The 20,198-nt window shown below is 44.2% G+C and overlaps 1 protein-coding gene across 1 annotated transcript in view; it reads left to right on the top strand.

Annotated features, from left to right (window-relative positions):
- The window catches only part of NLN (neurolysin), a 45,386-nt gene that overhangs the window by 6,261 nt on the left and 18,927 nt on the right, over positions 1-20,198 (top strand). The window contains exons 2-4 of the mRNA XM_032214735.1: positions 1,030-1,286; positions 2,001-2,149; positions 18,084-18,191. Coding sequence (XP_032070626.1) covers positions 1,030-1,286; positions 2,001-2,149; positions 18,084-18,191 — 514 coding nt within the window. The remainder of the gene's footprint in view (positions 1-1,029; positions 1,287-2,000; positions 2,150-18,083; positions 18,192-20,198) is intronic.

Raw genomic sequence — 20,198 nt, 5'->3', positions numbered from 1 at the left:
TGATTGTAGAATGTAATAAGTAGACCTTTTCAGTCACTAGATGGCAGAATAGAGCTAAAGGTTATTGTATGGCTGCCACCTAGCGATCATGATAATTTGCATAGGCGTATATGCGGCTACTGGATAACTGTTGTTAAGGCATTCAGGAAAACAGCAGCTACAGAAGGAAATTTCCTGCTGTCAAGCTGTAGAAGAACAAGTTCTTTTTGATGATGTGTTCTGTTACATGCATTAAAAATGAATGTAACTTCGAAGCTTTGTGCTCTCTAGGTTGACCATTTCACAACTCATTAAAATAAAAAGTGATTGCAGAAGCTGGGATTTTGATTTCCTTTGTTTTCCAGCAAAAAGAAGTTGGGTTTACAGAAAAAGTGTGGTCCCGCAGAAAACCAATTGAATAGTATAGTTTTCATCACAACATTGCTTTTGATATCATTTTGATAAGAGCAAGAAGCTTCTGTGGATACCCATGACTTAGCAGGCTGTGTGAACCTATCTTGTAGTTTATTCAACAAATAGTAGCTAATGAAAGCATGTATGAACTCAATTATTCTCTCTTTTCCTCAGTATTACCCTGTTTCCCTGAAAATAAGACCTCCCCAGATAATAAGCCCAATCGGACTTTTGAGCACATGCGCTAAAATAAACCCTCCCCAAAAATACGCTCGCCACCTCCTGCACCTCAAAAATAATAAGACTTCCCTGAAAATAAGGCTAAGTGCTTATTTTGGGGGCAAATGAAAATAAGACACTGTCTTATTTTTGGAGAAACACGGTATAGTTTCCCAAAATGATTTCTCTTAATTTCATCTATAACATTCTTCTGGATGTATTGTCCAAATACATATTTTCCTTTTTAGCTTCAATATAATTTCTTAGCAAAATAATAATTATCCATAAAACGCTATGATCTTTCATCTCTCCTTAATGGCCAATTACATCTATTGTCTCTGTTTTCATCTTTGGGTTTTGTAATCAAATATCCTGGAGTATTAATTTTTTGTCTTACTCTTTTATTTTAAATTGCAGAGCTAGAAACTCAAGGATTTTACTCAAAATGACATTAGGAACAGAGATTACATCATTTCTCAAGGTGTCTTCTTACAGTGGAGCTGACCAAAATTTCCTGAAATGGGATCTCTCACCTGAGCAGATTAGAACAAAAACTGAAGAACTTATCAAGAAAGCAAAGCAAGTTTATGACAAAGTTGGCATACTTAATATGGAAGAAATCACTTATGAGAACACCGTACAGCCTCTAGCAGATTTAGAAGTGGAATATTCAGGTATATATAATATCAGTACAGTTAGACCAAGAGTGTCAAACTCAATTTCATTGAGGGCCACATCAGGGGGCATGGGGGTGGCCGTGGCTACGGTGGCCATGACATGGAACCGCGCCTCCGCAAACATGGTTTTATAAACTTATAAAAATAGGGAGGTGTACATTTCTGTGATTTTGTTTTTTTAATACTTACTTGATCTACTTGATCACCTTATGAAAGAGAGGCCAGATTAAGAAACAGTCTCCATAGGAAAACTAGAACTATAAATTATTGACATTGGCTATAGTAGCAGAATCTTTCAAGCCTGAAAGGTAAAATATTTTACTTTTCCTCCCTTTTATAACCTGAGTCAAGGATGGCTTCCTGGACCACTTGGGAGGCCCCGTTTTGGCCCTGGAAGACCGCCTAGACCACTCCGGAGACTTCATTTTGGGCCTGGAGGACTTCGGAGGCCAAAAGTGGTTGCGGGGGAGCACGCATGTCCCGCTCGCACTCCCTTTTTGCTAGCAGAGGCACCGTGGGCCAGTCTTTTGCTATTTCCAGATCGGCCCTGCGGGTTTGACCTGATCTAATAGATGTCTTAGTAACTATAGTTTAAAAACTTTAAATTATATATTTGTAATGGGAAAGTCTCTCCTTTCAAATACTTAAAGTAAATCAGTCTACTGCATTATCTGTTATTTTTCTTTGAAAGTTTTTCTTTCCTTCTGATAGTGGAAAGGAGCATATTGGATTTCCCACAACATGTATCCCCTGATAAAGATGTCCGTGCGGCAAGTACCGAAGCTGATAAAAAGCTTTCTCACTTTGATGTTGAGATGAGCATGAGAAAGGATGTGTTCCAAAGGATTGTCCATTTACAGGTAAATTAGAAATAAAGATTACGGGTTATTTGCAGAATCCTTTATAATGAAAAGCATTGCAGTTTGGATAATCAGTGCTTTCATCATCTTTGTCAATTGCTATCTCTTTGCAAATGACAGAAGAGGCAAATGACAGAAGAGGCACTACAACAATATTATTAAATACCTGAACAAGTTACAAAGTTGAAAAACATAGGAGCCTTGCAGTATTAGGTGAAAAGTCCACATAAAACTATAATGGCTGCATATGTACATTCTTGAAGTTCATAAAACATGCTGAGAATTCTCAGCAGTGCTCCTAGATTTGATGTTTACAGTACACAGTTTATAATTCAGGAACTAAGATGTATCCATCAAAAGTAATTGTTAATAGTTCTGCTTTCCATTAGCTTGTTTAGTTCATTTTTGGTAGCAAAATAAAGGAAGGAGAGGGCGTCATAAATGACTTAGCCAGGGCTAGCATTCCTTCGAAAGGCCACTGCAAAAATGTGTAAAATTGTTAATAGAATTGACGAAAGATACACTCAGTTACTACTGGCACATGATCATCAGAAATAGACTCACATTCAAAAACCCTCCAAAGCTATCAGTGTAATTTCTGGAAAATTGTGGACCCTTCTAAAGTAGATTGAATTTCTTAATACTATTTTGAGTGAGTTCTTTTGGCCATTATAGGAGACACACAGAAAGACTGAGTGGAAGCTTTTTAGCACTGTATTGTGTTTGACCATGTACCTGATACAAGCCCCCTTTACCTGGTGTGTACAGTTTATTGAAGATAGGCTGATTTGATTTAACAGTATCCTATATTGCAGGGGTGGGTTCCGGGCAGTACGGACCGGTTTGGCCATACCGATAGTAGCTGGGAGCAGCGGCCACCGTACTGGTATGGTGGCTCATTTAGCCCACACGCCCGCCTGCGTTCCTTACCTGCTTTTGAAGCAACTGGGCCAATTGCGCATGCGCGCACAGCGTGTGGCGTCTGCATGACCTCTGCCAAGCAGCTGGATGCCGCATGGTGGTGTGCGCATGTACGTGCAACGCACATGCCCGTCTAGTTGCGCCGGGGTCCGGAACCCACCACTGCTATAATGGTACGTGGGAATGAGTTTGGGAAACAGAAGGAAGAACCGCAGCCTACACAACCATCGTGCCAAAGGTATCTCAGCACACAGAAGCAGAGAGGGCGTGGGAAGCATTTCAGAAGGAACCCTCCCTAGTTTTTCAGAGAGTAAAAAAGAAAGAAGCGGAGGAATACAGATAGTCTTTGACTTACAACCACAACTGGAGCCCAAACTTTCTGTTGCTAAGTGAGACATTGGTTAAGCAGGTTTTGCCCCATTGTACGATATTTCTTGCCACAGTTGTTAAGTGAATCACTGCCATTGTTAAGTTAGTAACACGGTGGTTAAGTGAACTGGTTTCCCCATTGACTTTGCTTGTCAGAAGGTTGCCCACGGTGATCGTATGAATCCGATACACTGCAACTGTCATAAATATGAGTCGGTTGCCAAGCACCTGAATGTTTATCACATGACCATGGGGATGCGGCAGTGGACATCAATGGTCATAAGTCATTTTTTTTTCAGTGCTGTTGTAACTGAACAGTCACTAAATGAACTGTTGTAAGTCAAGGACTACCTATATTTTCAGGGCCACAAGTTAAAGTAACCTTGAGATAGAGCTAGTATTCATTGTGCTTCTTGTCTGGATTTAGTAGTTAGTTAGCAGTTAGCAGTTAGACTTATATACCGCTTCCTAGGGCTTTCAGCCCTCTCTTAAGCGATTTACAGAGTCAGCATATCGCCCCCACAGTCCGGGTCCTCATTTTACCCACCTCGGAAGGATGGAAGGCTGAGTCAACCCTGAGCTGGTGAGATTTGAACAGCCAAACTGCAGATAACAGTCAGCTGAAGTGGCTGCAGTACAGCACTCTAACCACTGCGCCACCTCGGCTCTCAAAGATTTAATATACCTTGACCCTTTCAGATGGAGTTTGCCAAATTGTCAATCCCTGGCAATGTGGGATAGTCATGGTTGCCCCAGGGTTTCTTGTTTCAGAGCTAGCTGCCTTCAGGCTGCATGCAGGGTTGTTCTAAAGATCCAAGATGAGCAGTGAGTAGGGCAGCTACTTAGTCTCTGAGCTCCCAAGCAACATTTCAGGCAACTTTGTGGTTGTTCCTGCTGGTCTTGTCTTTGTGGCTGAAATACTTGATCCTGATAAGCCTTGCTCTCTGGTAATAATAAGAACTGTGGGTGGACTTCTTTGTTGGCTTTATTTCTGCTGTCTTCCTTAGTTGCCTTGCTATTTGCCACCCTTCACTCATCCTTAACTCTGCCTTTAACTCCAATTCTCACGTGTGGCGAATGAGTCAACCTGTCTGACTACGAAAGAATCACATCACAAAAGAATTCAAGGTGTCCAGCTAGATAGTCCAGCTATGGACACCATTGCATATCCTAAAAGGCTGTGTCTACTCAAACAGCCATCTGAAAATACTGACAAGGGGATACATGAGAAGCAGGGTTGGACTAGTCAGGCTCTTCTGTATAGCTTTCCCAGCTGGATAGTTCCTTTTTTTCCCTGCACAACTTGGGAAGGCCAGGGAGGCACCATTTGAGCTGGCAGCAGCCACACCGGTCTTGGTTGTTTCCATGGAGCCCTTTTAAAGTGCAGAGATGTCATTTCAGCCTGCAGCCACAACCAATATTATATCCTGCTGAGCTGGGCTACTTTTTACAATAAAATCAGATAATTTACTTCCCAGATTCAGTTTTATTCCCAGTCTGATACTTTCTGTTGATGTTTAGAGATGTAGTGTATTTGGTTGGTATCTTTCTTTCTTTCTTTCTTTCTTTCTTTCTTTCTTTCTTTCTTTCTTTCTTTCTTTCTTTCTTTCTTTCTTTCTTCTATATATATAAAAACTGCTGTGTGTGTGTACGTTCCAGCGTAACTCTGAAACACCCTGAGCAATTTCAACCAAACTTGGTTCATAGATGACTTACTCTCTGAAAACAAATACTGTGGGGGTAAGACAGCCCTAAAAACCCTTGGGGGAGGGGCGGAGGTGCTCTGTTAAGATACAGCCTGTTGTGCCTTAAAATGGCTTCTACTATACTGCTGTAAAATGGCTTCCACAGTGCAGTGGAGTTGCCATGGTAACAGCTTCACAGTACTCCACAAGGGGGGAAATCCAACATTACAAATTATGTTTGGTCCAGACATTTTCCTCCTATAAATAAATACCCGGGCAACACTGGGTTATCAGCTACTAGACCTATAATAGAGAAATTGAGAAAGCCGCCATTCCTGAGCACAAGCAGACAGTGAGGGAAAGGGAATAATTCTTTTCTTCACAATCAGACCTTTCACTGTTTGCTTCCAACAAAGTCAATTTACTTAAGATTGCATCACCTAGGTCTGGGATTTAAAGAATTGCAGATTTGAGATAGCTGGAGTCACCACTGTTTTGTTTGTATAGAGCTAGAAATTGTAAGATGGAAGACCTTTCTTTATGCTTGTCATCATGCCAGATCATTCTCTAGTCAGTTTTAGACTGACTGTTCATATAAATGTCTTCAGTCTTCAGGGGTGGAGGTTTGTATACTTAAATATCCAACTTAAATGCCTGGTGGATGTGAATAGTTTAGTGGAAATAGATATTTCCTACACTGTGATAGTGCTCATGCCTGGTTAACCTGTGGAATGTGGATACATTTGCTTCTAAAGTGTACCTTCATAAAGTTACATTATAGTAATCCTACTTGTTCTAGGGAGTTGAATGGGGTAAAACAAATGGATGGATCAGATTATATAGAATGTGGGAGTCACATGTGGGAGTCATGTCAATGCCCATTTAAATTGTTATTCTGTGACAGAGGAGGCAGTTAGGAACACTTGTCTACCCTCCATTGTGTTGCACAGGACAGACTGGCATTGGTCTCCCATAATATGCAGTATCTTTTTCAACATGCTTAATAGAGAGAGCCCGAACAATTCATGGCATGCTGTCAGCAATTTGTATCATTCTTTATTAACATAACTGATTAGATTTGCCTTGATTTAGAATCCAGCATTGGGATGTAACTTGAGCAATCACTTGTCCTGTAAATTTGAATCCTTTCCATCTTGTACAGTTCAAGATTGTGTGCATGTGAATAAATTAGGATCATTGCCTATTTTTTCAACCTTCACCCCCCCTCCCCACCAGCCAATTAAATCAGCCAGACTGGCACAATCTGCATAGTTAAAGAAAGTAATCATTTCTTTCTTACAGAAGAGATATACTCCCAATTTGCCTAAAGATGTATCCCAGATTGGGAAATTTGTGCAATTGTATCCCAGTTCCAAACATTACATTTCTGGATCAAATTATTAAGAACATGCCTGACAATTCCAAATGGATTTAAATGATGCAAGTAATCCTTGACATATGACATTTGTTCAGCAACCATTCAAAGGCCATGATTGTGCAATGGTTAGAATGCAGTATTGCAGGCTAACTCTGCCCATTGCCAAGGAGTTTGATCCTAACCAGTTCAAGATTGACTTAGCCTTCCATCTTTCCGAGGATAAGGAAAGTGCATCTCTACTAGTCCTTCTGGATTACAATATTAACATCTGTGGTGTCCTTCTGGAACACTAGGTAGGGGTAATTTGGGCACTAGTATATGGTGGTTCTTTCATTCCTGTTAGGCTATGCCCAGAAAATAAAGTAGGGAGTTTATAAAGTACACAATTTATACTGAAAACTCTGCACTGGTGGCCAACACCTAATTGGACATGAGCGCTTAATAGCATAAAGCCCGATGTTTTGCTTATAGTTCCGTGATTTAAATGTGTAAGTGGAAATCAAGCTGAGAATAAATCAGGAAACCTTATGCAAACCACGCAGTCCCATTTACAGAGGCAGTCCCGTTCTTTACACTGTGTAGATTACAGTCTCATTCTTGAGTTCTCTTAGATATATGTTTTGGGCCATTATCTAGATGATTTCTGACTGAATTTTCTAAGAATGAGCATTGTATTTCGCTCCAAAATGTGTCCTAATGATTCCTGATTTCTTTGTATCCTAGCAAATTCAAAGTATCCAGTTTCTCAGTAAACAATGGTATTCTTTTCTTTAATAGCATCGCTTTTTCTTCTGAGAAATTATAGCTGCTGTGACTTAGCAAAAAGCTGTAATTTGTTTTCATCTTTCCAGAGGGCATTCTCCTAGAAAATGTGACTTGTCAACATCCATTTTAGCAAACTCCAGACATGCTTGTTGTGTGTCTGCCTTTTAGAAGAGGAGTCTTCCTAGGTCTTCTCTCATGGCAGGCGTCTTTTAGTAAGACGATGGATGGTGCAACTTTATATTGTTGTATCTTGATCTTCGGAGGTCAGACAGAATCTCTTTTAAACTTTTCATTGGTTCTTTCTACACCATTCAAACTATCCTTCTGTTCAGTTTTCTACTTGTGACCATGTCTAGGTAGGTTTGACTATGGTCCTGGGGACTTTAAAGTTGTTGATATTAGCAGCTGTGCTTTAGCAATATGAACCTCTTTGGAAATGGTTTTGTAATCTTTATCCTTACAATGCTTGGTTATTACCCTTTTCCTTTCCTCTCCAGAAAACCTCTGCTTTTCTTTCTCTTGTCTATGTTCACTATACTGCTCATGACCCAAAATGCCTGACTATGTTTCTCCATAATCAGCGACTTATGAGATTGAAACTATCTATGATACTAATTAAAGAAAACAGCCTGCTTGAGAGATCGCTAACATCAGAGATGGGTTTCTCCCGGGTGAACCGGTAGTAGTGGCAGTGGGGTGCTCCGTTCATCCACCCGGACGCATCTGCACATGCACAGAAGCATTGCGCGAGAGAGAAAGAGCAAACTGGTAGCAGAAAATTTAGAAACCCACCACTGACTAACATCCAATAATGTATTTTATTTTCTAAGGAATACCATTTTCATTTGTTTTGTTACTTACAAGAATATGTGAAGTCATCATACATCAAAAGCACAATGTCTGCTCTAGAGACACTGGAATAAGAATAGTGGTTGTCACTACTGATAGAGATGTAATCCTAGTCTGTGTATATATGTGTGTGTGTGTGTATGTGTATGTATGTGTATATATACAAAAAGGCAACAGTAAAAATATTGGGTTTCTGCCTGGATGGTCTCTTGTGACGAGCCGAAGGACAGAGAATGGAAATAGTGATCTTCCTCCCATATTTGGGCATACCGGGGGTTGTAAAAAATCTAATAAAAATCATATATATATATGATTTTTATTAGATTTTTAGATATACATACATACATACACACACACACACACACACACACAGGCCATGATTGAAACAATGTATCTGTCACTTTAAATGCTCAAGTGAGATGTGATTGGATGCTGTTGCTTTAATCAGCCATAAGAGGAAGTAGGAACTACTACTGTCTTGTTCCTGGTTGTTTCTTGTATGTTCTCCATGCTTGTTATTGGAGTTGAATACTATATATTGGATGGTGGCTACTCTGTATGTTAGTTACCTGTCTACATGGTGAATCGTGAGTTGAGCATCTGTAAACCAACGTGTTGTATCATAGACTATGTATATAATTCAAGACTACTTATCGCTTGTTTTGGAGAATGTTTATCCTACTTTATTCTTGTTAACGCAAGTAAAGTTATCCTTGTTTTAACTTCGGCGGCTGTGATTGGTAGTGTGACCATTCAGTGGCACATTCCTGGCTACTTTCTGCTACTTAACTCTAGTCTCCAAAAGGAGATATACTTAACAACTACCTTATATCAGTTTCAAATTTATTTAACAGGAAATTAGGATGGAAGGGAGGTGGACAGATACTAATACTTTCAGCTGCATCTGTACACTTGTTGTAATTAATAAGCCAACAAGAACCTCACTTTTTATTTCAATTTATATTTAAACTAAACTTCTAAAACTATCTAGTGACCTTCAATAATATAAAATCTTTATTCCAAGTTTAACACTTTCCATAGAATCTATTCATCATTGTTTATTTGTCTGACAACTGTTATATGAATTTTTTTTGTACATAAAAGGAGAGCCGATTAAAAGGCTTCTTCAAGTCTTGATGACAGCTGAATTATCTTTGTGGCCCATTCCTTTGCTGTTCATTGGAGCATTGTTTTTTCCTTTTATATGAATAAACAATGCTCCATCGGGAAGCCTGTCTCTAAAACGGATGATTTTCAATAGAAGACGCTCAGTTGCCTAGAGGTCTTGCCCTGAAATTTGATTCCGTTTTTGCTGATGAGCAGAAAAGAAGCATCCGGCTTGGCTTGCGCAGCTAATGAATTCAGCCTCTCTTTGTTGAATGAAGGTTCTGCTCAAAGAAAATGCCTCCACTCAGTTCATGTGATTCTCTGCCACAATGCATTCCATTTCTGAACTCCCATGTCTCAAAACATTAAAAAAAAACCTTGAGATTGTAAGGAACAGAAATGAATGGTGAAAGTCCTTTTACATATCACCTTCTACCAACATTTCTCTGTATTTTTAGAATGATACAGTAGATTCATTTGATCATCACTTTAAGTCTTAATGCATCACACAAAAATTAAAATAAAGATATATTCTATCCAGTATAGAGTTATGTAGTAAAACAATCCAAGAAACAGGCAAGAGTTTATAAACTCTGGGTATAACTTTGCTTAGCGCACATCTTCTGAATCAGTCCTTCCATATTCTCCAGTGCACTGCTCAGAGAGCCCAAATGCTGGGTTAACACAGCCTATCTGCCCTTGGACTGAGTGATGTTTTTCTTGACCACGCCTCCCTTTGCCTGCACATGCTCAATTTGAAAACTCAGTCCGCCCGAGTTAGGGCTGTTTTGGGAGAGCTCCAGTCTAAGAGCAGAAAGGCTGGAAAAAGTTTTCCCAATTTGGACCACGTTTAAATTCTCAGATAGAGGAAATCACGCTTCTACATCAGGTCTGTCTATTTGCCTCCAGTGAGGCTTCCGTCGCTTTAAGAGAAGGGCTGCCGGGTTTTCCCTGCTGTTGCTAATTGCAAGCACTGCAGGGGGTTGAAAAGGCTTGCACAGCGGGGGCTGGCTAGCAAGGGAGCAATTAGTGGGATAAACCAAGTTCCCTGTTGGAACAGGGGCGTCCCAGGGGGAGGGAAAGTCCAGCAAGGCTCTGAGAAGGCTCTAAAGCAGGTGAGCCGGATTGCTAGGATTCCCTCGCCTGCTCCATTTTGCCCGGCAACAGCAGCGACGGCTGGAGCCTTCGCGCGCTTTTCAGGGCTGGAAAGAGTGGGAAGCGGCTGCGTGCGCACCCCCCGCCATTTTGGATCGCTCCGACTCACTGTGCAGAGCGGCAGAGCTCAAGAAGAGCCCAGCCAGCCAACGGAGCCTCAGCGAGCCCTCAACGACTGCAGAATACCGCAGGGAGGCTGGGGGCTAGACTGGGAAGCCAGCTAGTCTCTCCCTCCGGAAGATAAGCTAAGTCTCGGGGAACCGAGGGCGGTGGGAGGAAGGAAATCCGACCCCAAGGCGGCCCTTCCCTCCTGGAGATTCTGCCAGCGCTTTTGGACTGCAAAGGCCAGCGCCTGCCCATCCCAGCTCCAGCTATCTCCCAGGCCTCGTGGGGACCTGAAGTGGCTGAGGAATGCAGGGAGGCCTTAGGGGATCAGGTGGGGCCCTCCAGCAAGCGCTGCAAGCTGGATCCCTCTGCAAATAAAGGCAAAGGGCACAAAGGCTCACTTGAAAGGTCTTCTCCAAGAGCCACAGTGGATCCCAGGGAGGTTTCAAGGCCCCTTCAGCCAGAACCTAGCCCAGACCGTCGCAGCAGGGAGTCAGCTTCCCCTGATCGTGAGGCCCAACCCCCCGGGGACAGTGAATTCTTGTCTGGGGATAACTATGCATCCAGGGATCCATCTCCTGAAGCATCTTGGGGGTACCCCGACTCCCCTAGCTCCTCCATCGGAGAGGAACGAGATTCTGTCCAGAATTCCCCCCTTGGGAAGGGTGGATCCAGCTCAGGCAGGCCTAGCCAGCGCAGGCCCAGGAAGCAGAAGAAAAAAAGGGGGAAAAGTCCTGCTCTCTCGGATGAAATGAGGGAGGTAATTGCCTTAGCCATCTCCCAAGGGATAGCTGAAGGCATTAAGCGCAAGGGCTCTCGCAAGGGCAAGGCCCCAAAGGAGAAACGCAAACCTCGGGCCTCCACCTCTAAGGAGCCTGTATCCTCCTCCCCATCTTCAAGCCCCTCTCACTCTGGGTTATCAAGTTCTGAGCAGGGAGAAGGGGAGATTTTCGCCCTTTCCGAAGACGAAAACCCCACCCCTGACAAGCCAAAAATTCTCTGGCCTGTTTCAACCGTCATTATTCAAGTCTATCTTGCACAAAGCCATGATGGCCACAGAGTTAGGCCCCATTTCCAGGCCTGAGGCCTCTCAGGCTTCCACTTCCAAGGATCTTAAGCATGGGTTGTTCAAAGAGACAGTAGAAACTCCCGAGGTTATTCCTGTGCCAGACCTATTTATGGACGCGGTATAGCGCCAGTGGCTACAGCCAGGCACCCTGACCAACCCCAGTGGGGGGGATAGAACTCTATATGCAGTAGAAGATAAAATGGAGGAAATCCTCAAATTCCCAGAAGTAGATGCCCCAGTCGTGTCTCTGACTTCCAATTCCAACCTGCCAGCTGAGCTCCTAGAGGGACTTAAGGCAGAAGATAAGAGGTCGGAAAAGGCATGTCAGAAAACACACATGGCGTCTGCCTGGGCCATCAAGGCATCCACCTCTGCCTCCTTTTTTATTAGGGCCACCCTATTCTGGCTGCGCCAACTCAGGTCCAGACCCCTGCCCAGGAAATCTAGGTGGCGCCATGAGCTAACCAAGATTATTACCGCTGTCGAGTATTCGGTGGATGCCACCTTGACAGCAGCAAAATTCTCTTCCAGAGCTCTAGCTTCCAATATCACCTCCCGCCGCCTCCTATGGCTCAGGCTCTGGCAGGCCGAAATGAAGGCTAAATGGAAGCTGGCATCGGCCCCATTTAAAGGGGGCTTTCTGTTTGGAGAGGCCCTGGACAAGTTTGTCACCGAAACCAAGGACAAACGCAAGATCCTTCCGGCAACCTTTAAAAGGGGTGACCGGAAAGGGGTGGGGTCCTTTCGTAAGAGACCCTACAGGAGCCAGGAAACAGGGCAATCTTCTCACCCTTCCTCCTATCAGAGGCCCTTTCAGGCAGGGGGGGATAGGCACCAAGACAGATCCTTCGGGGCTCGTGCCAACCAATCCCAGTCTTCCTTTCGGAGACCATTCCGAGGAGGAGGAAACAACAGTGGTGGATCCCGGCCCTTTCGTAAGGGAAAGTGACGGTCACAGGGATCCCCCCATCGGGGGTCGGCTACGGCTGTAGGCCGACAGGTGGGAGGAGATAACATCGGACAAGTGGGTCCTCAACACCATTCGCAAGGGCCTTCTCCTGGACTTCCTAGCCTTTCCCCAAAGAAAGTTTATCCGCTGTCCTACCCCCAGGAACCCAGAAAAGAGGGAACGCATGAGGGCAGAAATCTGCCATCTCCTAGAGATAGAGGCGATAGAGCCAGTCCCCAGGGATCAGCAGGGGAGGGGCTTCTATTCGATCCTCTTCCTAGTGCCCAAAAGTTCAGGGGGGTGGAGGGCCATCTTGGACCTCAAGAGCCTAAATCAGCATCTGGCTTACAAGAGGTTCAAGATGCAGTCACTCCACTCCATCCTGGGCTGTGTGAGGGAGGGGGACCTATTGACATCAATAGATCTCAAAGAGGCCTACCTGCATGTCCCCATCCATGTGGCCCACAGGCGGTTCCTGAGGTTCTACGCGGAAGGGAAGCATTTCCAGTACAGGGCTCTTCCCTTCGGGCTATCATCTGCGCCCAGAACATTCACCAAAATTCTGGCAGTGCTAGCGGCTCATCTCCGCAACCATCCGGTTCGTCTGGAATGTTATTTAGACGACATAATCATTCACTCTCTCACCACCAAGCAGGCACACCGCGATGTTTCTCTAACTGTGCAGACCCTGCAGTACCATGGCTTCTCTGTCAACATGGAGAAGAGCCAGTTCCGACCATCCACCTGTATACAGCACCTGGGTGCGGTCATCAACTCCACCTCCTGCCAGGTATTTCTTTCGCCAGACCGGCTGTCGAACCTGAGACGCAGAGTGAAGCACTGCAGCCTTGCCAGGTCGGTACCCATCATTCAGCTGTCCCAGCTCCTAGGGATAATGATCTCGTGCCTGGGGGTGATTCCCTGGGCTCGCCTTCACGCCAGGGAGCTGCAGTGGTTTCTGCTGCCAGTGCAGAGGGCCAGGAACAGCAACTCACTCAGGCGGGTTCGGCTCCCACAAAAGGTGATCCGGTCTCTGGCATGGTGGAGGTCCAAGGCAGTCAGGAAGGGCTGCCTGTTCAAGGAGCCGGAGAGACTAGTTGTCACCACGGATGCCAGCCTCCTGGGGTGGGGCGCCCACTGTCAGGGCCACCTAGCCCAAGGCCGATGGACTCAGAGGGAGGCCGCCCACAGCATCAATTGGCTGGAACTGAGGGCAGCTCGCCTAGCGCTGAGAAAGTTCGCATCTCTAGTAAGAGGGGCTCATGTACTGCTGATGACAGACAATGTGGCGACAAAAGCGCACATAAACCGGCAAGGGGGCACTCGATCAAAGGCCCTCATGCTCGAGGCAGAAGCGCTGGGCAGGTGGGCGGAACGTCATCTGGCTTCTCTCAGTGCAGATCACATCTCCGGCGTAAGCAACCGGGAAGCAGACTGGCTGAGCCGCCAACGCATCGACCACTCGGAGTGGCGCCTGCACCCGGACCTGTTCCAGCAGATCGTGAGGAGGTTCGGCAAGCCACAGGTAGACCTGTTTGCCACACACAACAACACACAGCTCCCACGCTGCTTCAGTCGCTACCACTCGCCCCAGGCGGAGGGAACAAATGCTCTGAGGTCAGCGTGGCCTCAGGGACTTCTGTATGCCTTCCCTCCACTTCCGCTCATCCCTCAAGTGGTGAACAAGCTCCTGACCGAAAAGGCAGACCTCATTCTGGTGGCTCCCTTCTGGCCCAGAAGGCCCTGGTACGCAGACCTGGTCAGCCTCTCAGTTCAAAGACCTTGGAGAATCCCCCGGGACAAGATTGCCCTCAGCCAGGGGGCCATCACCCATCCGGAGCCCCAGTGGCTGCAGCTAGCCGTTTGGCACTTGAAGGGGAGCTCCTGAGAAAGCAAAAATTCTCTGACCAGGTCATTCGAACAATCCAAGCGTCCAGGAAGCCCTCTACGACTAGAATCTACGATGCCACCTGGGCCGCCTTCTCACGGTGGTGCAAGACTAGGAACATAGAGGCCTCCTCAGCCTCGATCCCCCAGACCCTAGACTTTTTGCAAGAGGGTCTGGATAAGGGCCTTGCAGTCAGCACCCTCAGACGCCAGGTTGCAGCGTTGTCTACCATCCTGGCAAAGGGCTCCTCTCGCTCGCTGAGTCAGCTCCCCCAGATCAAGAGCTTTCTCAAGGGAGCACCGAACATCAGCCCTCCAACTGTTCACCGGTATCCGTCATGGGATCTTCCATTTGTGCTTAAGGCCCTGACCAAAGCCCCATTTGAGCCTTTAAAAAAGACCAGTCTGCGCTACCTCACCATCAAAACCGCTTTCCTGGTGGCCATTACATCCGCTCGCAGGGTAGCCGAGCTTGCTGCGCTCTCTGTCAGGGAAGATTTGTGCGTAGTTCACCCGGACAGAGTAATATTGAGACTTGATCCGTCATTTGCTCCGAAAATTAACTCCCTGTTTCACAGGACTCAAGAACTTATTTTGCCCAACTTCTGTCCCCATCCTTCTCACCCTAAGGAGCGTGAGTGGCACAAGCTGGACGTGAGACGGGCCGTGCGCACGTATGTAAAGAGAACAAAGGACTACCGCCGGTCAGAGGCTTTCTTTGTCTCCTTCCTCCCTGCGTCCCTGGGCCGCAAGGTCTCCTCTCACACTGTGGGACGTTGGCTACATGCTTGCATCAAACTGGCATATGAGCACCAGGGCAAGACGGCTCCAAGACGAATCACCGCTCACTCCACCAGGAGTGCTGCAACGTCTGCAGCCTGGGCAACCCAGGCCTCTATCCTAGACATTTGTAGAGCGGCCACCTGGGCTTCCCCCACGGCCTTTATTAGAAACTATAAGATTGACACCTTTGCCTCAGCCGAAGCCTCCTTTGGCAGAAGAGTATTACAAAGAGTGGCTGAAATGCCAGAGGCTTCGGCGCTTCCCCACCCTGGGACTCAATAGCTTGGGCATGTCCCAGCATTTGGGCTCTCTGAGCAGTGCACTGGAGAAAGACCGTTGGCTTACCTGAACGGTCGTTCTCGGGGCACTGCGAAGAGAGCCCAAACCCACCCGGGTGTTTGTATTTTGAACGATGTGGCTGTATTGACTGTAATTGATTACAGGACGGTTCCTTCGTTTTCGAATTGAGCATGTGCAGGCAAAGGAAGGCGTGGTCAAGAAAAACATCACTCAGTCCAAGGGCAGATAGGCTGTGTTAACCCAGCATTTGGGCTCTCTTCGCAGTGCCCCGAGAACGACCGTTCAGGTAAGCCAACGGTCTTTCTGAACTATTCCATCATAGCCAGAAGGGGTTGCTCCCAGTTCAGTCAAACCGGTAGTGGAATTCAGGTCTGGGTTGCCGAACCGGCAGCAACCCAGGCCTGCCACGCCCCTGAACCAGTACCCTCCCTGCCACTGGGCCAGTGCCATTTTGGTTTTTAGTGACTGCATGTGCGCAGTTCACTGTAATATTCTGCGCATGTGCGAAGAACAATTTACATTGAACAGTACACGCCCACCCACGTCTGGTGCGGGTTGTGCGGATTGCGAACCAGTATTAAAACTGGCAGCAACCCACCCTGATCATAGCATGTCCAAAAAGAACATTCACTCAGATTTGCAACCTTTGATGCTCTTCTATGGTCATAGAATAACCCTAAATATCTATCAGACGTAAACATTTTCTCAAATGGGATGAATTTTGGATGTCAAATATACACATAAAAAGCATCATTGTATAAAGAAGAGCATAACAGGATAGAGAAGCAATTCCAAAATGTGGGTCTGTTTGTAAACATTTGTTGAAGGTGGCCTGTTAGTCTTCATCTTACATACGCTTTCCAGGGTTGGTAGTTGAAAAGAAATCTCCCTCCTACCTTCAAAGATGCAGAAAAACAATGGTCCTGATTTTCTATGGTTGGAAATAGTTTTAACTCCTCTACCCACCAATCAATTTTATTCCCAGATCCATTGTTGGAATGAGAAGAATGCAGTATTTATCTGCTGGGGCAAATCATGTCCTGGTTCCTCAACCAAGACTTTGAGTTCATACACCATGCTGAATAAAAAATTACCCATAGGAGAAATGGTTCCTCTTCTTGCTGCAAATTGTCTTAATCAACAAGTCATTTTGTGACACCCTTAGTCAACAAGGGGTGTCACAAAATACACACAATCATGTAAATCTTTTCATGATATTTCAGTACCAAGGTACAAAGATGAATGAATTGGTTAGAGCTGAGTTTGCCTTTAATGGCTATGAATGTTTATTACCATTTCTATTATTAAAATACAACATTAATTAATATGTTCAGATATTGAACATATAATTCCTCGGGAGGTGGAAGAAAGGACATGTCCACCAAAGCTAAATGAAAATAGCAGGGCAGTCTCCTCCCAAAGATGCTGCTAAATTGATGTGTTGCAGGTGGCATGTATTGTGAGACGTGTAAAAATACTGTATTTTTCGGACTATAAGATGCACCGGTGTACAAGACACACCAAGATTTCGAAGAGGTAAGTAAGAAAAAAAGTTGTTGTCCTCCCCAGACCCCAGGGGTGGGGGAGGTGTTTTTGCCTTCCCCCAGCCCTGCTGAAGCCTGCACAGTGCTTCTGGGGGTTGGGGGAAGGCAAAAACGCCTACGTTTTGGGGGGAAACTACCCATTTTTCACAAAAATGGGATGCGTGGGCAGTGCTTCGGGAGGCCATAAATGGCTGTATTCGGTGTATAAGATGTACTGACATTTCCACACTCTTTTATGGGGGGGGGGGGAGGTGTGTCTTGTACTCCGAAAAATACAGTAAGTCTTAATGACAAATTTTGAATTTAAATGAATGTGGAACGATGGTGAGTACTAGTTTAAAGAAAACAAGGGCGGGACATTTTTAAAAGCATAAATCTTATGTGTTCTTAGCCTTACAGCAGTTAAAGTGAGCTAAAGTGGTTCATGTTACTCCTCACTTGACAGTAGTTTCTTGTAATGTTAATAAATGGCAAATTAATTGAGACAAATCTAATTTTTTCAAAAATGGCTTGTTGCGAAGTCGTATCCGACCCATCGCAACCCCATGGACAACATTCCTCCAGGCCTTCCTGTCCTCCACCATCCTCTGGAGTCCATTTAACCTCATGCCTTCTGCTTCGATGAATCCATCCAGCCACCTCATTCTCTGTCGTCCCATTCTTCTTTTGCCCTCCTTCTTTTGGGGGGGGGGCAAATTACTAGGTGATTTAAGGCAAGCTATTGTGTCTGACTCTCTTGGCTTCTAGCTGTGATCTACACATTTAGTCTTAAAGCTTATGAGGCTGTTAGCGTACAACTGAAGCTGTTTAACCTCAGCTATATTATCTTTTTTTTTAAGGATCTCCTTATTCAATTGAAGAAATATGAGAAATTTGGAAAAAAGGAATCTGTTCTGCCAGAACTGTTTTTGCTGCTGAACAGGCATGCATCACTGAATATAAAATTCACCGTGTCAAACTATTATTCTTATACCAAGCAAAATATTTAATGTTTTATATAGAAATACAACTCATGCATTAATACTGAACTTTGAATATATTAAATGTTATTATTTCTTTACATTTCAGCAAATGTGTAACCCTGAGATTTTAAGACCAGAAGCTAAAAGATACTTAGAGAAGTCAATAAAAATGGGGGAAAGGAATGGGCTTCACCTTCCTGCAGAAGTCCAGAATGTAAGTGTAGCATAATTCAACATTTTTTAAAAAGGTGAAAATTATATTTGTCCAAAAATATGTATATATTAATTTTAACTTTAGTAAGTCTTACAAATAACACATTGAAATCCTATACAAAGCTCCCCTTGGTTTCTTACTTACTATAAGATTGCAAATTCAGTAGAATCAAGGTGATAAAAGACTGTTTCAAATGATATAATTTTATGTTCTAACTCTTAGTTAGACTTTTCTGTTTTATATTCTTCTGAATTTAATATTTCTAAACTGTATGCATCAGACTTACATAGCAGACTTACTTTGGCAAGAATGATTTGCCAGGTAGCCCTGGATATCTTATTGGTTGGGATTATTATATTTCCATATTTGTTTCATATCTTCTTAGTTTATTTGAACAGTGTACAGCCATAATTTCATTTGAGTATATGTCTAGAATAGCCAACATCAGACATTAACATAAGACTCAATGGTGTAGATCTAAAGAATAGTCATACAATATTAATAAAGCTAAAACTAATTAACTGTCTCCTTTAGCAAGATTTATGACTGATTGGGGATTTGAAGTATCCTAATTTTGTAATGTTAAACACATTTATTAGCTAATTGCTTCCTTGCATTATTGTCAGCTTTCTGCTTATACATACTCAAGGGACCTTATCAAAATAATAACCATAAAATTGCCAATGGATATTGAGTGACATTAAAGTCTGTTATCCCACTCATGGAACAGCATCCATTAATGACAAGTCTTCTTTTGCAAACCTCCTCTCAAAACTGTAATGAAACTGGGGTGGTTGGGTGGGCTTCATAGCAGATTTTAGAGGCGTAATGAGAATCTGTAGAAGTGTGAGATTTCTTTCCATACATCTCAACTCCACTCATATACTGAAGCTATCTAACAGCAGTAATTCTCGAAGAGATACTGGTGATAGATAAATTTATTGAAATCAAGAAGAAAAGAAAATATATATCCATAAGATCCTAGAGAATAGGTATCAAGCCTATAGGAGTGCCCTCAGGATACAAATCCTAGCCTTTTCCTTTTGACTCATTTTCCATCATTTGCATTTGTCCCAAGTTTGAATAGTAGTTTCTCTAAACTGAGAGTCATAATTTCCAGCTTTTCCAATTTCTGCCCCTATGATATGGTAAAATATGTTGGATGGCCAGAAGTTTGTTCCTTGCTTGAGATTGTATGCAACCTGTTATCTTAAATATATGAAAGTATGGATAAATTAAGAATTACTTACTTTAAATGTGTTTCTTTTAGTTGAGGGCACACCATATTGACTTACCGTATATACTCGAGTATAGGCCGACCCGAATATAAGCCGAGGCACCTAATTTTACCACAAAAAACTGGAAAAGTTATTGACTCAAGTATAAGCCTAGGGTGGGAAATGCAGCAGCTACCGGTAAATTTCAAAAATAAAAATAGATACCAATAATGTTTTTGAATATTTATTTCAAAGAAAAACAGTAAACTAGCGGTGTATTCAATGAAATACTTCACTCACCTCATGATGCTGATGTCCCGCTATGATGATGATGTCCCGTGCAGCCGCGGGAGCGATGTCCCGCCTCCTATGACACACGGCACAGTGATTCCTATCATTGGATCACTGTACCAGATTAGGTGGGACATCGCTATGTGGCTGCTTGCTATAACAAGGAGGAGGTGGGACATCGTTGCAGAGCGGCAGGAGGGGGAGGAAGGGGAATCGTAAGACAGCCCTGCATTACATTAGAACGTGAGGAGGGGGGATGGTGCGGTGCACGCTGCGCGGCAAACTGACACAGAGGGAGGGGAAACTCACAGGGGCGCCGGGCCATTCACGAGCGTCACCCAGCGGCATAGCCCCGCCCCTTTTTCTCCTCCATTTCGGGCAAATTTTTCACTGACTCGAGTATAAGCCGAGGCGGCTTTTTTCAGCCCAAAAAGTGGGCTGAAAAACTCGGCTTATACTTGAGTATATACGGTATGTCAAAAGGGCATATTAAAAGAAT

This window comes from Thamnophis elegans, chromosome 3 (assembly GCF_009769535.1).
Source record: "Thamnophis elegans isolate rThaEle1 chromosome 3, rThaEle1.pri, whole genome shotgun sequence".
Taxonomy (NCBI): Eukaryota; Metazoa; Chordata; class Lepidosauria; order Squamata; family Colubridae; genus Thamnophis; species Thamnophis elegans.
The sequence above is the reverse complement of the archived record's forward strand: the minus strand, read 5'-3'. Positions and strand labels throughout refer to the sequence as shown.